Here is a 21014-nt window from a genome sequence, read left to right as displayed (position 1 = left end):
TTCCGACGGAATCATAGATTTATCGACGTAATTAGCGGTAATGGCGGTGCGTTTGCCAGTCTGCTGTTTCGTAGCGAGTGCACGCGTTACATCATCGATGGCTCGGGTTTTCGCGTCGCCGATTTTCCGCGAGCTCGTCGAGAAAATGGCCTCGGGGACCGAGCTCGGTCAGCCGTGCACAGAAGTTTCCACGTACGTTGTATTGTTCCCGCACCGTTGTCGCACGAAGATGATCTTTACATAATGCATACTCTACGGTTGAGAAACTCCGCCGTCGTTGCGGTGCTCGCGAACAGAGCATCGTGCAAATATTTTGAACGTTACTCGTATTTACCGTCTATCGAACGGTCGATGTACGGAGCAATTCTAAATGATCTCGGAAAATTGGCACGCACCGTCTGCAGCCAGAGCGAAAACGCTTTCGTATACTATGGGCGGTCTAGTAGAAACAGACCACTGGTAGTCTACCAGCAACCATCTAGCTTTGTTAAATATTTATATCTGTGCAACAGTCGAGTATAGAAACGCAATGAATTATGACGGAACCAGCAATTGGCTGTATTGTACAATGGAAGATATTACGGTTGATAGTTTCTATTGGATCATTTGTACACGGGTCCGCAAACTACTTACTTCCGGGTCACAGCTATTTTCAGTGACGAGACTAATTATTCGTTATCGGTACATTAAGGGTAAAGGACTGAACGTACACGATACAAAATACTTCTGAAATTGTCTAAAATACATCGCTCGAAATGTTGAAAATAATCTGATGACTTATGACTGTTTACCGCGGCTATCTATCTGATAGTAGAAATGATTTTATGTACCAACAAAGAGAACACGTGGCATGCACTTGACATTGAAACTGAAAGTGTCTCTTGTATTGATTACCTTTAGAATGTCTATTAGTTGAAATAACTATATAGTTTACGAGGACGCGATCGGTTGGGGCAGCTTGGAATATTCTCCCGGCTTGTTCGTTTCTATGCTCTCGGTCCTTCGTTGCGAGAGGATTTACTTTACGTAACTGTAACCATGCAACTGGCTGCATGCGCGCGTTGTAATTCGAGAACGCGACGCTTATCGTTTTATTAGCCATTCTTTATTGCACCGACGACCCCGTTGACAGCCTCGCCTGTGACAACCACGGAGAACAAGCCGCTGCACGACCAATCAGCGAATCGTTTGAAACATTTCCTCTAGGAATAGCAACGAAGACGCGTTTTCTCACTTTCGCGATGGTTCCTGGTCATTAAATTGATAGACGCGATGAACATGGATTTCTCACAGATTTCACTCCATTCTAAAACAATGGAATAATCGATCTTGACGCATGCATTGGGTTTGACTAACACGGGAATTAAGATTTATGACCGCGCAAAGTGGTTAAAGTGTACCGCCTCTTGTTAAACGTTGTTCAAACAACACCAAAGATTGACGAGAATTTTTAACGCGAGTGACGGTAATAATTCGATTACGGCAAAGAAGGTCGATTTGCAAAGAAAACACTTGGCCAAAAATAGTATCTGCTTGTCTAAATATTATCGAATGTTTCTAGGAACAGACGTCACAAATAAAAAAGAAACATAGTCGCGTAGTCAGCGATTTTGCTTCGCGGAGCATGGCATACGTTAGGTCTCCTTTTTTCTGCATAATACGTAAGTGCAACTGCATACTGAAACATTCTTGACGATGAATATACACGATAAAAAGTTCACGCGATACGTACGGAACTCAGAGGCGAGCTTACGTCACTTGAAAAATAAACTGTTCACGATTCGGACATAACCAGTGACTGATTTATTTTCAGACGCACACAAGTCGAGATTCGCGATGCACCAGTGTCGCTTTTAACAAATCTAGAGAAAATCTCCGTCCCAAGGATCGGTTCGAGTCGAAGTTCAACTGTTTCTTCTTGGTATTTTGATTGGCTGCGTTTTCATGGAAATTATTTTATTTTTAATAACCGCTTGGTATTTCCGTTCTCGGAATGGATCTTTGGGTACTGTCCAATTTCGAACTTTGTACGTCGATTCACGGGATCGGTGACTGTATCGAGGCATCGCGAGAGATTAATCGCGAATCGGAAGCGCGGCGCGTGCCGTTCGGCGAAAATAGTTTACAGTCAAATCAATTGCACCGGTGAAAATATCTGCCACGAAAATAGACATTGTCGAAAAGGCCAACGGGGTTATTTATATGATCCCACGGGTCGTCTTTTACTCGGTACCGCTTGCGTCGTTGGGGAAATTTACCGGGGCGTGTCGTAAACAACTGCTAATAGCTACGCGCAACATCAATCCTTCAAACGATCGGTGACATTATCGAATGTGTTTGTCACGACGATACGGATCTGACCGGTAAACTCGTTGGATCGTTTGAACGAGAACACTCGAATACACGTATCTCGTATTCCCGTGAACAGTATTTCGCCAAAGTCAAGGACAAGAAACCTTTCTTCGAAAGTCAGCTTTTACAATAGAAAATAAATCCTGGAAAAATCGTTTATTGCGTTGTTATCATGAGTAGATTTGCTATCAAACGTCGGCCTTTGGTTCTGTTTTTGTGGGAACTGTTGAGATTCAAGAATCTTCCTCGGCAGACCGAGCGAGTGTTTGCGCTGTAATTGCTCGTGTGATAAATAAGTCTCGCAGAAAAACATGCGAGCAGAGAATTGCCACGGAACGTTAATTATTAGATAACGACGAAATGAGCAGACGTCGCGGCACCGTGGCAAAAAAAATCGAAATTCTTATCGCTTGCTCGATAGCGACTTCGCCTCGAGAACGTTTTATCGCGAGTAATTGTAAAAATCGCTATCGGTGAAAAAATACAATCGCCCATTTACCAGCTGTGGATCAACATTCGAAGTTGCTCGCATCTGTTTTTCAATAGAAACGTCATAAATTTGGACTCTTCGATGCCGATGATGTACCCTGCTTGACCTGCCGTTGCTTGTCAAACAAGTTCATCTCACGTGACTTGCGTAATTCCTGACGTTTCGTCATTTTCTCCGGTGATTGTTAACAGTCGCCGATAAAACACGTACACAAGGTTATGACGGGGTAATATTTACGTAAATAATCTGAATTTTTTCATTGTTTTTGTGCAATTTTTCAAGAGTTCATCGTACAATACAATTTCTGTTTCAAACATTTCGAAACTTTCCGAGATGAAATACACAAAGTGATTACATCGTCGAAGATTCCGTTATCACTCTGTGTTTCTTGCCTACAATTTATGTTGTTAATCCATATCTAACAACACAAATACAGTTCGTACTATCCAAACACGGTAATAAACGTCGGCGAATCTAACGGGAGCGATAAAACAGAAACTTTATCGTCGTTCTTTTATATAATACGAGTTGGGTATTAAGATTGCTTTCTCCTTCGCGGATTGATAGACTCGTGATCTGTAGATCATCGCGGATATAAACATCTTCTCCTATTCGAAATAATCGAAAACCTACTTGAATTTTCACTCTTCCGTTGTTATTATAGTCGCACAGACGGTGTCAGCGTGGAGTAACCGGATGATTCTCACTCCCACTCGTAATAACGAAGAGTGTGGCTTGGTTAAACAGAAACGCGGCAACGCAATAGAAGAAACCGGCCACGATTAACTCACGTGAGACAGCTGTGAATCGGCTGATATTACATCAACGTCCAGATACAATGCCGCGCGTCTATATACGGTGCACGAGTGCCGAGGCGTCGACGGAGCATCGATGCATCGCCGACAGACACTTAATAACGCTCCAACCGTTAAACAGGAAGCCATCGTTCTCCGTCTGAAACGAGACATATCGAGTTGCTTAAATTGCCTTAACGACGAGTCGACGCTAGAATTAAATATAAATCGATCGGACAAGTTGATTCGATGGAAGCTCCCGGAGAGAGTCTAAATCTATTTCGAGACCATTTTCCAGTGATTAACCAAAGGCCTTCGTCGCTTCTCTCTTCCTTTTTTCTTTGCGATACAAACGTTAATTGTTTCATTAATCGGAAACTACCCATTCTTACGCGATTACCGGTATTAATCCGCGATAGCGAAACTATGATGTGGTGCTATTAACGATTTCATGATTCAGAATCCCCCGTGCACGTCTGCCAGACGGCGATGACGGTTGACGCAAAAGAAGAAGCAAAGAAAGGCGGCCAGAATGGCGAAAGATCTAGGACGTATATGCTCTTAGACACGAGTTATGCATTTTCGTAAATACGTTCGCGGCGGTCGTCCTATAGATTGTAACCAGACATTCCTGCTCGCGTACGTGCTTCCGAAAGCATGATCCGAAAGTGGATCACAATATGCCAACAGGATAACGAGTCGATGCGTCACAACAATGTCTCGCGCTCGAGAAACTTATACATAGAAATCGTTTCGAAGGTTGGAAGCCAAACGAAAAGGCATTCCTCGGAACCGAGTAACCACGCGATCGAGAAGAATCACGTCCTATAATCGTCACCGGTACCGCGCGATATCTCGAAATCGGTGCCAGAAGTTTGCGCAACGTTCGCGCGTCCGTTGATTCGCGAATCGCCTGGGCTCGCCTTCCCTCGTCGAAAAGCGTCGAAGGTCTGACACTCCGTTTTGCAGCAGGGATCTCTTCAGCCGCGGATCGGAGTCCGCGCAGCGTCTACGCCAGTGCAGCTTCTAGCCTTGACATTGCCCCCCGTTACCTCGTGCTTACGTAATCCATAGCCAACGGACCAACCACGTGCTAATGCAGCAACACACGACTAATGTGGTTTGCTCGCGTGGCCACTTGCTCGCCATGTAGGCTACCTCGTGCCTGTGTGCTTTGGTACATACGTAGGTATGCACTTAGCAGTACCTCGCGTCGCTGTACGCGGTCCAACGCGTGATGCGCGCTAGGGTGGAGGGAAGAGGGAACAGAGGTTGGGTTTTTGATCGGTGGTACGACGAAATTCATGGCTCTACCCTCTAGTTCTTGTCATTCTTCGATTTTCGTTTGGCTGTACATTGCGTAGGATATATTTATCTACGAAACGATTCGAACTCTATCGCTCGGAATATTAGGAAGGAGTCTATCGATGGCTCGATTAGACCAGTTGTCTGCTAAACGAATGATTCCAGTTGGAGTCTCGGCTCGGCAATTTCTCGCGGAGAACCCGAGTTAGAGAATTGCGCGAGATCGATGCAGCCTCGTTGAACTCTGACTCAAAGTCCTATCGACGCCGGTTCTATCGAGACGTCCGAACGGTTCTGGTGGTTACGAACGTTATCGTGCACGTCGCGATCTCGTTAATAACGTTGCCAGACGATGCTCGATTATGGCGAACGAATCGCGGGTTCCAAGCTATCGTGGCAACGCGCGCGTAAATTATCGGTGTCGATGACTGCCAGAGGCGGAGCTCGATCGTTTTTTGTGCGTTTCAGGATTACGGAGTCGAAAGACGCTTGAAATAAACGTGTTAAGTTTAATAATCGGTAGCTCTTGCGATACTTTTGCTTTGAACGTTAAGGACCGACGCGAGTAACGTGCTACTTGCCCACGCAGTTTGCGCTTATTGCATAGAATATTTATTACTCGAGAGCCTACTTAACGATTATTACGTAATGAACAATGCGCTCTCTCGTGTTAACGAGTCATTGTTAGTTTCGTTAAAGAGTCTCAGACGTTGATTTTGTAGGTACGGAATGGTTGTGTGAACCAGCAGGTTCTCCTTTCCTTCGCATACAAGTTCAAAGCAACTCCGCCATGATGCATCTCGGAACACCCACTTGCTCGCGAAGAAACGTCGACGAGGACGGACGCGACGCGCGTCAATTAACGCTCTCGGTTCCATCGCCGCGGAACGCGAGATCGATGCAACCGATGAGAAGAAGGTCCAGTCGAGCGGCGCGGACTTAACCGGTTTCGCGGCCGCGCGTAAATTATTATTTGCGTCCCAAGTTCAACCACGGAGTGGAACGTCTCCATTCATGCGTCATTGCTCCAGGGTTAAACGGTCCAAGGAAGCGTGCGGCAGTGATTCGATCACTTTCGGTTTTTACCATTCCCAGCTGGCACCTTGGTCGGTAGACGGTAGTTCGATCCAGTTACGATCGACGCGCCGACCTCGAGCGCGTCGATCGCTTCCGATCTCGAGACGAATCGAACGGGACGCGCTTTGGCTGTCCGGCGTCGGAGTAGCGAAGGAATCGAGCACCTTGCGAGTAGCTTCGAATCCTGGTCGGCTAGATTAATCTAATTAGACTCTACCGAGCTTAAGGTACAGTCTTGATAGAGAGGAGGTGAGAAGTTGATTCGTCTCGTCAGGTCTTTCAGAGGTCATCGATATCGTCGTGCATACCCTGGACAAAACCAGTACGACGTCGACATGTGGTCGTCGAGCAGCTGCTGATATTCCCTTCGAGGTTTCGAGCTTACATATACCGGGAACAATAAATCGAAGCTCTTTCCCGCGAGTGGTATATGCAATCGAAAAGCAAACGTTAAATATTGGAGTTGATTTCGATCGTGGGTACATATTGAACTTGACCCGCCTCGCGACGTCGCCTCTGCTCTGGCGCTGTTTCCGCGTCGATCAATCGCAGGACCATGCGCGTGACCTATTCTTTCCGCTGATAGATCGAAGCTACGATTGTGGGAGAAAGAGAGATATCCAGGAAACTGTACAGCTATTTGCGAACACGCCGCGTGCACGCTCCAACGAACAAAGAAAGACTATTTTCGTCCCGCCCGCGCCGTTTCATGGAAGTGACCCCGCAGTCGGTGGCACGTACACCTCGCTCCCTTCGTATTTAGGTCGCAAGCCACGCTCTCTCGCCGCCCTGTGTCGAACCGCGCAACGTTGGATACGAGCCTTGTTCCAAATTTAGTGTCGGGCACGGTCTCGAAAGGCTTCCACCCCCTCCGACCAAGATTTTTGGCGCACGTAAAAGATTCTGAGAACGGAACCGCGCGTTGTCGAAACCGTCCGCGTCGTCGCTTGTTATTGCATGCTTACTTCGCCACCTCGCACGCATACGCACAGGACGCGGTGATGTTCGTCGATTCACTGGAACCGACTGCGGTTTGGTGGCGAAACCTGTCACAATGTCCGCTCGTAATCCGTGCTCGATAATCAACAGACGAACGAGATATGTACGATACCGTGGAGTCTTACGAATACGATGTAATAGGGAGACGTAAGCGTTACGTCAAAGAAAGAATGGGTACCTAGTTACCCTAAGAAAAAGGTAGACGTCAACGCGCAGACGTTCCCTGGAGAATCGACTACTCTCGAATTTATTGTTCGAGCGAAGGTCAGTTGTGGAACGAAAGTGGGTGCTTCGAACGCCCACCCGACAACCCACTCGAATAAAATAACTTGGATCGCCGCGAAGGGCATCGCTGGGTATGCGCTGCGCTCTGAGTTACGCGCATCTTGCAAATCGGCTTGCGTCGAAGCAGTCCTATCTTACCTGGGCGTAAATCTTTGAGCTAACGCGAGTTTAAACACGATCGATTCCCTTATCTCGAGATTGCGCCCAATCAGAGTTGTATATCTCGGCTCGTAAAGACTCATTTACGATCCGACACTTTTTTTTTATTGCTTTCTCGCAGAGAATTACGAGAGAAAAGCCTGTTAGATAATGATAGTCTTTCGAAGCTAACAGACTGATATTTTCTCAACCCTAACGTTGTTTCTATAATTACCAGAAAAAAAAAAGCAGCGAATGAGAAGAGTCGAAATAGAATTCGTGCGACTGTATCATTGAAACAGGCGCTAGTAATACTGTAACCGTCGCACGAACTTGTTCGCCGAGTCGAATGTTTACCGTACGATCCAAGAACTCGGAAGAACACGGGATCGACTGTCGTCATGGGTGGGAAGGTGGTGGGAATAATCGAAGTTGAAACTGGGTCGCATTCGACTTGATTGGCACAACGTAGTCTCTATCCTTGCCTCGTAGATCATGCTTTTTTTCAGTTTTCTTTCGTTTCTTATCCACTGTCTGGCAAAGGAGCTGCCAGTTCTTATCGGAATCTTCTCTAGGTCGCGACACACCATTGGAGAGAAAATAGAGGAGATTAAATTTATGCGACGATGCACACTCCGACGCTGCGACATGTCCAAGTGCGATTCTACATAAATATTCCAGACGTTTTAGATTATTCTTATTATAGTGTAATCGTTCGTTGATATCCTAGACATCTTTGTTTAATATTAGTTGGTTTTAACACTTTTATTGATTAACTCTTGCTGCTGGTCCAACCGCCCTCTATGTCAACTTCCTGGATCATCCTCTGTAATACGAAACAATGCGAATGGTGGCCGGAACGTTTCGCGCGAAATACGAGAATCGCGGTGCACGGTTGCACCTAATCCAGTTACCGAAGTGAGCTGACACGCAGAAACAAGCCCGATGTGGTCGCTCTCAAACCATCGACGGTCATCCCATCAGCAAGCTGCCACCGATAGCTGCCAGCGTTAACTTTGTTCCATTTTCTCCTCTTCGGTGTAACGTCGAAAATTGAGCGTTACCCAGCATTGTTCAAATATCTCGCTATAGAAAAACGTGCTGCGTTATCTACAGAATATTTACGTTCGCAAAAATAGAACACTTGACGTAATAAAAAGTTGCGCATCGCTCGTACGATCTATTTCCAGGCACACGGTTAGATACTCTCGCGCGATCATATCCAGAAGTACGCGCAAGTACTCTTCTTCGAATAAAACGTGAAACACATCTCCGAGTTGTTCTGTCTACCAGCAGTAATGGAACGTTTCCTTGTTTCGTCGGCGGGCTAAATTGGTCAATTCGCGAATAAACATTTCCCCGAAGTAATTGTGGCGGCTCGAAACTCGCACTCGAAGAGGAACCCGTCGTTTAGCAAGTTAAACGTCCCATGGACGCGTGCCGGCGTCGGTCAACTTGCGCGTATACTTACTCGAAGGTTAATTGGAAAGCGGAGTTGCTTGTAATTTACCGTTTATCCGAGGGAATGACGCGTCGTCGGCTATCGCGGTGTCTACGGTTTAATGTACGTGTACTTTTATACGCTTTTTGCGCACATTTTTTTTCCACTCGACAACCGTGTTTCGTTCTGTACGCCCCTGCTCTAGTTACGGAGGACTCGACGCGACGCGACGCGACGCGACGGTGCGGTCGAAGCGAATAGTTGTTCGGGGTCAAACGGTCGTTCGGGCAATCGAAGTTGCTTTCGAGATTTAGGTCAAATTACGCCCAGAAGCGAATCCGCTGCAGTTCCTGGTACCTTGAACCCGCCGTGGAAACGAACCGACGACACCGACCGCCTTCGTTCACCTTTTGTTCCGCTATCGACTGGAGCGAAGACTGTTCGAAGACTGTTTTGATACTCGCGCGATAGGTGTATCTGCGTATGAATTGATACTCGAGTCACGGACGTACTCTTTCGATTGCTCGCCTCAAACGATTGGTAAACAAGGTCTTTGCTTACTGGTGGTAAACATACTTTAAGTAGCTATTTTCCGATTCGAAATAAGTAAGAAATCGCAAATCACGAAATTGCGGTTGACGCAAGTAACATGTACGTTCCATCCTTCTTGTTCGTTTCCTTTCTCATCGCGATCCATCTAGAGTGCAAAGGCTAGATTCATGCCTGCAAGCTAGAGAAAGCGACTTCGAGTACGTATGCAAAGATTCGAGTTGTGCATCGAGGTTACGAGTCTTGTCTTTCGATTCCATCGTCGGCGGCTAGCTCGCATTCAGAAAAGTTTTCTCCTCTCATGGACGGGATCGAAGTCGATTATTGGAAGTTGTGGAAGTAGGTCTGCCATAATTTCACGGCACCGATCGACCTATAACGCTCGCGGCATTGCTATCCTTGGGGACCGTTGATTTTGCCCATTGAAAAGGCACACGTAAACGAGTATTTCTTTCCGTCGTAATACGTACGTTCGAATCGATTCCGTGGTGTTTATACGAAGTAGATGAATAAATTTCGCTCAGTTTCGCGCACTCGTTGCTAAACGAATCTATATAAGATTTAGCGCGCGTATGCCTAAACGCGTTGAAAGTCGCACACGAGCAGAATTTCGTCCGTAGCGCGGCGACCAGTTGTCGATCAGGCTGTTTCGTAAGAAACACCTGCGAGTCATTATCCCTCGCCTACCTTGGCTTTCCCCGGCAATAACGCGATTCGGTTTGATCTCCTCGTAGCGATCAATGATATGAAGTAACCGCGCGTATCTATGCGCAAATCCAAGTATTTTCACCACCTCTCAACATATAAAAAACTCTCGGTCCTATATTTCATACTACAATTAATTCTATTAAGGAATGCACAATAAGCTGAACTGCGGGATTAAATATAATTACTGTACAAATTTCTTTACCTGTATTATTAAAAACTTGCGTGACTCGTGCTCGGGATATCGATCGAGTTTCTCGTGAACTGGATCAACAAGTGGTAATTTTTGTCATTAGTAATCTTCGAGATCACCTTTGGGAGGACTCGCTTTTCTTATTCCATCCGCTTCGGTGGACAAACATTCTTTTTGCGCAATGGAAAACATTGTACATATACGAGGTTTCGAAACTATATATAGTTCGCATAAATGCGAAGAGCTCGCGTTCCTTTTGTTGAAAATGCTCGAAGAGAAACACGTTCCGGTTCCCGAATAAACATTTTCCATTTTCTGGTAAACTTGGACCGTGTGAGGCTGGAAATAGCAACAGAAGCGACGTCCACGAAGCATGGACGCCTCGACACAGTTCACAATGTACAGGGTGTATGTTTTGTCAACCTATTCTGTACTCGATCGATCTTTATATATGGGGCATCGATGTCATTACATTTCCGACAAAATATAGGGAAGATAGATTTTGCTATATTTTCAAGCAACAACAATTAGCAGATCTGAAACTATATTTAAAGAATGAACTCTTTTTTGTCTATTAAAAGTTTAGCAACAACGTTGCCAGCTTTTTCCTACCATGCTCGTAAGTTTGATCACATGACTCCACTGTTTCAACATTCTGGCTGGCTGAATTTCCAACCGAGATTGATCGTCCATCTCTGTTGCCTTGTTTACACGATCCTTCGTTCGAAAATATCTATATATATATTTATTTAATTTACTTCCGTCCAATTTAACTCCACGTACCGTATCTGCTGCAATCATTGGATTTCGTTTCTCTCTCTGCATCCTCTCGCCGCACTTCCAAATTTCAAGCTTCATTTGCTCGCGTGTCCTCCTACTATTTTCGCTTCGTCCCTTACGATATACATTGGTTTGTCATCTTCCAACGGACGAAATTCCATGCAAATTTAACTTTACATTCGCGTGTGAATGCTGTTGCGTTCCAATAATTCTCAAGGCTCTGATATTTCGCGAGCGGCGCCTGTCGCAAATAATAACGCGCAGTTTCGCCAAACATTGACTTCTGTCGAGCGTTCGAGAGGATATTTCGGTTCCGAGGGCACGATCGAAGCACCGATAAATAAACGAACGAATGGAATAACGTGCGTCCAAAGCATGGTGGTATCGTTGAACCGCTCGCGCGAGTTGCAGCGTTCGACGCCGTCGTCTGACATTTTCGAATAATACATATTTGGCAGCGCGTGCATGAATAAACCACACGGGGGATGATACTACTACCGATGATCGATTTCCCGTGCGAGGGAACTCGGTCAACGGGAAAATCCGTCGTTCGACTAGCCTATGCACACGGCTCATCGTCCCGTTTTATGTTGCAGTGGTCTATTGCGACTATACCGCCTCCGGCAGGTCACTGCAATTTCTCGAGGAGTACATCGCGAAGGAGGTGCTGCCATGTCTGGGCGACACTCGGACGTCCACGTCTATCTGCAGCCTGCAGTCCTCCCTGTTTAGGTAAGTCCATCTCCGAAACACCGTTGCGAGAAAAATGAACTCCCATCGATCTACAAAGGGCGTCGTCTCTCGATAACTAAATAAAATTACCATGCGAGGTGGTCCAAGGATACCTCATTCGCTTGGGCTACCCCTGGCCATTTTCTCGTAAGTAAATGCAGTGACACGGCCCGCGAGTAGCCTCTTAAGAACGATGCCCCACTATAGCGGCTTACTGCTTACACGTAATTCGCGTTGACCTTTGCCGTACAGATAAACAGCCTCGGGCAAAATTCAGCCGTGCCTAAGAGGTGAACGCTGAATACATTCTTCTCGCGTATGAACCGATTCCCCTGTTTCCCTCTCGGAATTGCTGGGCCATCGAGCGACCGAGGTCCCAAACAGAACACGAGTCGTTAGCCAGTCGGTTCCCAGAACCAATTCCAGTTACGGCTTGCCCTGTATTAATCGTCCAATTGAAAGTGCGAGGTACCGTCACATTTTTTCAGTTTAGAACTTTGCTACAGAAAATGTTCAAAGGATAAACGAAGGACGAATACGCTAATTCTATACAATTTCTGAGCTGTTTAACACGATAACATAGAATTTTAATCGCCAAGTTTCAATTTACTAGCAGGATTATCTATCGTCACCTTCTCCTCTGATTACCAAGTAACCCCGCTTAATGAGACACCTACGTTGACTGTAATTACCGGAAGAATGCAAACTGGAGCGTGGGAAATAGTAAACAAAAGGGAGAGTGAACTCCGATGAAGAGGGCGAGCCAGCCATCTGTGTTATTCTCTCGCTAATTTTTACTTAACGAAAACCAACGAACTGTACCTAAACGTGTTAGCCGTTGATCGTATATACGGAAGGTCGGAAAATATCAAACGATAGCAGGGACATTTTAAATTCCTAATTATCGATTTCCCATGCCCCAGTGACGTTGGTGTGCGTGCACGATTCCGGTTGACGTACATTACCCGCGACGAACGCGATTCGTTTTCTGCGCCACTCGAGCGTTGCCTTTCTATTTCTCCCGGAGTAGGAATTATATTTCCAGTTACGCGTTACGTCGCTGGTTTCCTGTAGTAGCGTAACGCGGACGGTTCGCAGCCCACCAACTGGGACAATCTATGAGTGAGAATTCTCGTTGTCTCGAAATCTTATGCAGTCGAACGCAGGGGTGGTTCCGGTCGGCGTCCCGCTCCCTGACGCTGACGTCCCAGATCAATATCCACCGGCTCGAGCCTCGAGCTCTTATCCACTGGACGGCCAATCGAGAAAGACAGCGGGAATCAGGCGTGTCGAGTTTCCGAATGTTTTTTTTTGTTCTTTTAGGATACACCTTGAGAACAGGTCGCGTTCGCGAAACGTTTATTCGAAGAGATTCGCATCCTTCTCGAATAAAGCGGAAAAAAAGAACGTCCGCATCTTTAATGGTTTCGGAGTTAAAACGGTGGTATGGTCCGGGCGGGAGTGCGGGCACCGACCTTGCTCAACTCCGACGATTGGACGGCAGGCCATGTTTTCGATGCAGTCGTTGACGCTTTTGGAATGATCGCTCTTCTTGGTCGCGCGTGGTACCGTGTCGTTGTCGCGACTTGGATCGCCCGAGGATAAATTGACCTCGACGCGACGGAGCGACCTCAAAGCCACCGAGAAACGCGCGGGAATCTCTCCTACGCCCTCGGTAGATCTGCCAGCCGCGTTTTTACGATCGTTAATGTCGACGGAAGGACAAGTCGATATATCCTGACGGCATATGTTGCAGACACGAAGCCAGAGACATCGTCAGACACGCGGTGGGGGCTGGCGAACAGGATGCGGTGCTGTTCACGGGTCAAGGCACGGCTGCTGCCCTTCGCACGCTGTTGCGACACCTCGATCTCACCAAATCCACCGTCGTCTTTGTGGGACCGTTCGAGCATTACGCGAATCTGCGACCTTGGCGTGAGCACGATGTCAGGGTAAGATATATATATATATATATATATATTTACGAACCCGTTGAAAGCTACACGGAAGAATTGTTCAGTGGTGAGTCAAAAGTATTCTCGTCGCTGAAAGCGTCGGTGTAGCATTACGCGGACTGGAACGATCCTCGACCGTTTTATAGAGAACATTTCCTTTTCACCGAGATGTTTGAACGATCGTTACAGATAGTACGAGTGTCCGAAACCCGAGAGGGTTTCTTGGATCTGAACGATCTCGAGCGGTGTTTAATGAAAGTGCGAGCGGAGGGTGTTGCGCAAATGATCGGATGCTTCAGCGCTGCCAGTTGCATCACCGGGGTTTTGGCAGATGACGTCGCCACAACTCTCCTACTGCATCAATATGGAGCACTCAGCGTTTGGGATTACACAACCGCAGGTAACGATAAGCGAATGAAAGCCGATACCGGTCTGAACAATACGAGACTATTCCCCTTTACGACAAAAATACACACGTAAATGGCTTGGTCTTTAACGGACTGGAATAAACAAAGATATATTATCGTTCTAATCCGTATAATACGGAAACGTAGAACGTTTTATCGAGTGGTAGCACTCGTTCGTATTCTAAATTTATCTTTATCTTTCAGCTCCATACGTTCCGATCGATATGAATCCCCACTTGCCCGGTGTCGGAGAGACAGCTGTTCACAAAGACGCGATTATTTTCGCCGGGCACAAGTTCATCGGGGGAGTTCAATCGCCCGGCGTACTCGTGACCAAACGGTTTCTCTTGAAAGATAAATTTGGCATGGAAGACATGAGGGACTCCCATTACTATCACTGGGACTTGGAGCTTCGCGAGGAAAGCGGCACGGCCGGTGTCGTTGAGACCATCAGATGCGGACTCGCGGTTCAGCTGAAGGAGAACGTTACACCGCGAGCTATCGTCGCTCGTCAAGATAAGATATCCAGGTACGATTTTACGTAGGCGATCCAAAAATAATGCTCTATAATTAATTTCGTAGCGATTCACGATCAAAATTCCGGAGATCGACGGATCGTAACGCTTTGTCTGAAACGTGCTCGCTTCCTGTTTCGTTTAGGCAAGTGTTGGCTCACGTGCGCACGATTCCGGAACTGATTCTGCTCGGTAGCGGCTCGCAGAATGTTAAGAGGCTTCCCATATTTTCGTTCATGGTGCGTCACCCGCGGGGCACGTTTCTTCATCACAACTTCGTGTGCGCCGTTTTAAACGACGTCTTCGGGATCCAGGCGCGCAGCGGGTGCGCTTGCGCGGGTCGTTACGCTCACGACCTGATGGGAATCGACCAAGAACTCGCCAAGCAGTACGAGACGGTTGTAGCGGCAGGGTACGAAATTGAGAAAAATTTGTTAGCTGTACGGTTGCATGAAACGGTTGCCGTTGACTCGTATTCCTAACGAAACTATGGTTCGTTTCAGCGCGCAGAACAGCCTGAACGGAGAGACGAGCACCGAAGGACTGAGGCCAGGATTCGCGAAACTCTCGTTCCCGTACTTCATGTCGGAAGCGGAGGTCGCCTTTACATTGGAGGCTTTGAAGATGGTGGCCACGGAAGGCTGGAAATTGCTGCCTCAGTACGTGATGAATCCGGACACGGGAGAGTGGAGACATCACACAAACAGCGTGTTCAAAGAGCGAAAGTGGCTCGGGTCGATCCGATATACCGATGGGAAAATGAACGCTTCCGAGAGACGAGTATCCGGATCGGGCATCGTTCCGCAGAACTACGGCGATTGTTTGCAGACCGCGCGGAACATCTTTAACCGCGCCAGGAAGATGGCGCAGAGGTATCCCCTCCGTATAGACCGTAGCTACATCTTCACGTCGGAATGGATGGAAGCTCTCCGGTGGTTCATGATGCCCTGCGAGGCACAGTATCTACTTCTGGGCAACTCGCAGAACGTGAAGCAAGACGTGCCTTTCAGTCCGACGCTGTCGTGGAACAAGCAGGGCCATCAGACGCCGACTACCACCCACGACAGCCTGGTGAACTGCTTAGCCTTGGCCAACAGTATCCGGCGGCTGAACAGCGACATTCCTCACACGGGAAACGCTCCGATCTCGGTTACGTCGCCCAGACATCGTAGCCTTCCCGCGTTGAGCACCGCCAGGAGGACACTGCTGAGCACGGTGGATTCCCAGGCGTCGTTCTCGAGCTCCGGTAGCGGAAACGAAGAGGAACGATCGGCGAACACCGAGTCTATCGGAGGCGAGAGGTCACCGGCTACTTGCCCGAGTTCACCGATGCCCGTGAGATTCGCCGTTGGCGAGGCGGTGACGCCTTCGACTCTCGGCACGATATCTCGCACGGACAACAGACCGATCAAAGAGCAAAGAGATCTCGTGGACGCTACCAACGCTGGCCGTGCCAGATGTAACTCCCTCGGTAGTGCCGGCGGCGGAGAGAACGCTTCGGGTAATCGCAAGGTGGTGTCTTCGTCGTCCTCGCCCGTACCGCCGTTGCCTTTGAGTCCGCAGACTTTGACCAGCTTGGGCTTGAGCGGAAGCAGCGGCAACACGACGAAACACAGACGACACCACTGTAGCTGCAGCAGTCAAACCGAATTGAACTCTTTGGAGCTGGACAACGGAAGCCCGAATCACTCGATCCTATCCTTGAACTACCACATCGCGGCCTCGCCTCCGTCTTCGTACTCGTCCGTCGGCGATTACACGGAGAAGTTGGTGGCCGGGGGAAGAGCGTCGCCGATTTTCACCAACTGCGGGCAAAGATCGGAGGACGATCTGAGCGCGTATGTCAAAGAGGTGACGAAGGAACTGGCGACGGAGATCAAGTCGGAGATTCGCGAGGTGATTTCGAAGGTCGATGACGCCCTGTCCGAGTCCAACACGTCGGAGAACACCCCGCAGCATCACTCGCGGAACATCGGTGCCATCGGGCAACTGTCGGTGGAAGACAAGCAGGTCAGACACGATTCGTTTACGGCGAGTGACATCGCGGAGTACTTGATGGAGTTCTCCAAGGAGATGGCCAGCGAGGTCAAGTCCGAAATCAGATGTATGGTGAACGCGGTGGACGGACTTCACAGACACTCCCCGGACGCGTCCGCCTCGGATGTCTCCTCGAACGGTTGCGGTTCTCCAGACAGAGGGAGGATCGTTCAACCATCTGCGTCGCCCAGGCTTTCGAGCACAAGGCGAAGCGGACCGATAGAGATCACGGGGAAGGTCGGCGAGCTGACGCAACAGGAGAGCAAGATGTCCAGCGAGTGTTCCTCCGACGAGACTGTGATATACGTGATGAAACCGCCCGAGAACGAGCAGATGGTTAGCGGTCATTGTCAGTCGAAAACCGACGACGAGGTGGTGGTGCACGACCTCGACGACGACCTCAACGATGACGACACTCGCGAACGCGGCGGCCTGGACATCGGCGACGCGCGAAAAATTCTACCCAAGATCTATTCGGCGGTGAACTCGGTCAGTTCTCAAGACAGCGGCATCAACTTATCGTTCCACGAGAGCGACAAATCCCTAGACTCTGTGGACCTGAAGCGTAGCAGTAGCGCTGAGTCGAATTCTACGAACAGCTACGTTCGTAAGCCGAGAGCCTCGTCCATGAGCGCTCTGTCCAACAAATCCACTTGCAAGCAACAGGTACGCCAGAACGACGACTTCTCGGAGGACGAAGAATGCTCGAGCGATCTGAAGGAGGAGGAGGACCAAGCGGCGGTGTTCGAATCGAAGGATGGCAAGGCAGAAGCGTCTAGCGCGCAGTGGCACTGTCCGTCGAAGAACGTTTGGAAACCAGCGGTGGAAGCTATGCAGGAATTCGACATGATCCGGGACAACGACAGAGTGCTAGTTTGCTTGTCGACCAACGGTAAGGACTCTTTGTCCCTGTTGCACACGTTGCACCAGTACAGATTCTACGTGAGATCGAAAGGCGTGGACTTCGAGATCGGCGCTGCCTCGGTGAACGCAAATGGATCGGATCCCATAGAGATGATGAGTTACTTGAAGGCACTCGACGTTCCTTATTTCTACGAGGAGCTGCAAGCCGCTGAGACGAAACACGTCGGCGGCGAGAATCGCTCGGAAGATCCCCTGGACGGCAGCGGTGCGTGCAGCTTTTGCAATCGCACGATCAGAGCAAAATTATACTCGGTCGCCAAGCGGCACAATTACAACGTGTTGGCTATCGGCCAGCACCTCGACGACCTCACCGAGGGTTTCCTCGACTCAGTTTTTCACGCCGGCAAACTGAGAACCATGAAAGCCCATTACTACGTCCGTCGTCACGAGCTCAGGGTCGTCAGACCGTTCGTCTACGTTCGAGAGAAGTCGCTGAGGCAATTTGCCGAGAGCAAGAAGCTGTTGGCTTTGCGGGAAACAAGCCCGTGCGACCTTCCCGAGGTAAGTTTGTTATTTATATCTATAACGGTTACAGTAGCGCGCGCGTCTTTAATTAGACGCGATCGATAGTTGGCGCATTACTCTCGATCCCATCGCACTTGACCCGTACGGCCTGCGTGCGGAAAAATGCATAAAATAGAAAATACTACTTAACATTTCGTTGCAGAGACGGAATCAAAGCAAAGAGCTGATCGTCCAGCAGGACCGCGGTCATCCTCGTCTCTCTTGGTCCTTGAGATCGGCTCTGCGACCATTGATAGACGCCCACGGACGACGAATCGACGCGGACGTTGTCTGCGGGAACAGCGGCGGCGTTGGGAACGGTTCCAGTAGTTCCAGCGCGAGCAGCAGCAGCAGCTCTAATAGCGGGGGCAACAATCAACAAAAGAGACAACGAAAGTTGAAGATCAACTCCCTGGTGACTGGCTCTGCGGTCCAGCTGCAAACGCAGAAACAAGATGGCGACGAGGAGACAGACGAGGAACCGGTCCTTTGAGGGAGACCCGTCGCGAGATGTGATTTCAATCGTTCTTCGATCTCATCCGCGCACCACCGTCAAAAATTACCTTTGCCTGCCTTCTCCGTGGTCAGGAGAAGACGATTACGATTCGCGGCCGGCGTCGCCACCGCGAACGTTCAGGACCCGGTGGAGGAATGCTAAGAGATGGTAGCTGAATTGCGCGTGGATTCCATGCATCGACCCCTTTACCGAACCGCTGATTTCGTCAGTGGCGTTGGTTTGACAGTTTTAGACGGTCGATGCCTGCCAACGAGCGCAAGCATTCACCGGACGTTTCAAGATTGTGAACCGCGACACTCGCGACAGTTCCTGGATATTTTGGATTTCGTGCCGGTCAAGACGTTTCGCGAGAGGACGTTGATGAAGTTAGGGAGACTTGTTGGAACAACGGATGCAACGACGGAACGATGTTTTTGTCTTTCAACCAAGTGGTCTATGTTACCGCGTCTTTGCGATCCATCCGTATCCAACGGTAATGCTTCAAACTATTTAAAACGTTGTGCGCGGTTAAATGTTTACTTACCTATGGACACTTAGCGTTAATAACCACAGAATGTTGAGACTTCGGTTGTACTTTTCGAGGTAAGAGTACGCAGACTTGGAAGCGTTGTCCAATCGAATCGAGGACCATCGGTTCGATGTTCGGGAGACCTTTGGATATTGGCGACCGTGCGAAACCAACGACGAGAACCTAACGACTCGGCAAGCGGAAACATCGACTTGGGAGATCTGCCGCCAATCACCTCGTCGAGGTGAACTCTTCCATCTCTTAGTTAGTCGAGTCGTTTCTTTCGCTTGCCGAAACTTAGGAAGCCGTTCTTGGATCGTTCTTTGTGTTGTTCATTGCCCGTCGTACCCAGCGATCGGTATACCGGTAGACTCGATGACACGGCTGAACTGACAAAATAAGCGGATCGAGACGCTTACGTTTCGCTGGTACGCGAGCAAACGCGAGGAACGCAGCGATTTGAGAAGCGCCAAAACCTCGACTGCTCAAAGGACTGCCACGCGGTTCAATGGACACTTAATTTTTTATATAATTGTGATTTGATAAATCGCGAATACGTGTCCCGCTTCGACGATAGTTTAGGGTTACTACGATGTTAAGATACAAAATTTTTGTAAACCGTAAACGTCGCCAGACTATGGTCGAGACGAGTCCCCTTTTCGAACATTTTTTGATTATCGGAAGCGGCTGAAATTTCCTAAGAACGAGGGGAGAGAGGAAGACGCGCGCGAGTTCCTTTATCGTTGTCGAATCGATAAAGCGTACATTTTTTTTGCGGTCAAGAAAAATGTCACACTTGACAGTTTCGAGAACGTTAAACGCGAAGAGGAAAAGCCGTGCGATTACCGACCTCGAAGAGCAAAAAACCAATCGACGGAGGATTTGTTAAAATTGTCTGGTGTTCCGTACGGCGCGGTGGATGAAGAAGATATTGAGAGGTGAAGGTTTTGACAAATTCTCAGCCGTACGTACTTCGATTGCACGCGCACAAAAACGCGCGCGCCGGCGTGCGCGCACAACTCGTAAATACGTGTACATAAAATATGCTTCTGACGAGTAAACCGAAGGAACGTGGTATATCATTAAACGAAAGCTTTTTCCTCTTAACTGGTACATACATATACATATACATATACATTATATATACATATATCGCCTTGTTCGATATCATTGGCGGATCATATTTTTTGACTATTGTATAGCCTTTTTTTCGTCGGTGAAAAAGAACGACGGTACTACGCGCGATACTTTCGACTCCGACGCAAGCAAGGAAAACATTTTGAAACGCATCCGCTTGTCATTGGGCCGATGAACTGGGACACGGAACGAAACGTTCCGGTCGCGATTCAATTTTTCGACCACGTGAAAAAGAAAATGCCAGTTAACGGTCAAAGCTGGATAGCATAGGGAAATATAAAATGTAAGACAGTCGGACGCTCGTGACCAAATTCGAGAGAGTCGCGGACGGTCTGCGTAGGCGTGACGGTCCATAACATCGGCTCGATACTTAACGAACGTCTTACGTTTTCATTTTTTGTATGTTTTCGTTAGCTGTACGCTCGCTACTATTAGAATTAACGAAGCAAGGCTCGTACCGTAGGGCGCCATTGTGGAAGATACGCAGCCGTAGATTTTTCGTGCGCCTTTTGCGTCGTACCGTTTTCCTTTTTTAAGAGCCGTTCCGTTATCGTTCGCGGAACGGAACGCATGTCGCATACGAACGAATACGGTACAACAATTACAACATAAACGGCAACAATAACGAGAAACGAAAAATGGAAGTCTTGATCTATATGGATTTTCGCGG

At 48.3% G+C, this 21014-nt stretch overlaps 1 protein-coding gene across 1 annotated transcript in view; it reads left to right on the top strand.

The window, feature by feature from the left end:
* LOC128887463 (uncharacterized) overlaps positions 1-20582 on the top strand; it is a 40331-nt gene extending 19749 nt beyond the window's left edge. Inside the window, exons 2-8 of the mRNA XM_054143354.1 lie at positions 11705-11840; positions 13597-13792; positions 13985-14195; positions 14407-14731; positions 14863-15129; positions 15221-18179; positions 18346-20582. Of these exons, the coding sequence (XP_053999329.1) occupies positions 11705-11840; positions 13597-13792; positions 13985-14195; positions 14407-14731; positions 14863-15129; positions 15221-18179; positions 18346-18675 (4424 nt within the window). The 3' untranslated portion in view covers positions 18676-20582. The remainder of the gene's footprint in view (positions 1-11704; positions 11841-13596; positions 13793-13984; positions 14196-14406; positions 14732-14862; positions 15130-15220; positions 18180-18345) is intronic.
* The last annotated feature ends 432 nt before the right edge of the window (positions 20583-21014 follow it).

The sequence above is a fragment of the Hylaeus anthracinus genome, unplaced genomic scaffold (assembly GCF_026225885.1).
Source record: "Hylaeus anthracinus isolate JK02 unplaced genomic scaffold, UHH_iyHylAnth1.0_haploid 11989, whole genome shotgun sequence".
NCBI classification, from domain to species: Eukaryota; Metazoa; Arthropoda; class Insecta; order Hymenoptera; family Colletidae; genus Hylaeus; species Hylaeus anthracinus.
Note: the sequence above shows the minus strand (reverse complement) of the source record. Positions and strands in the feature narration are given on the sequence as shown.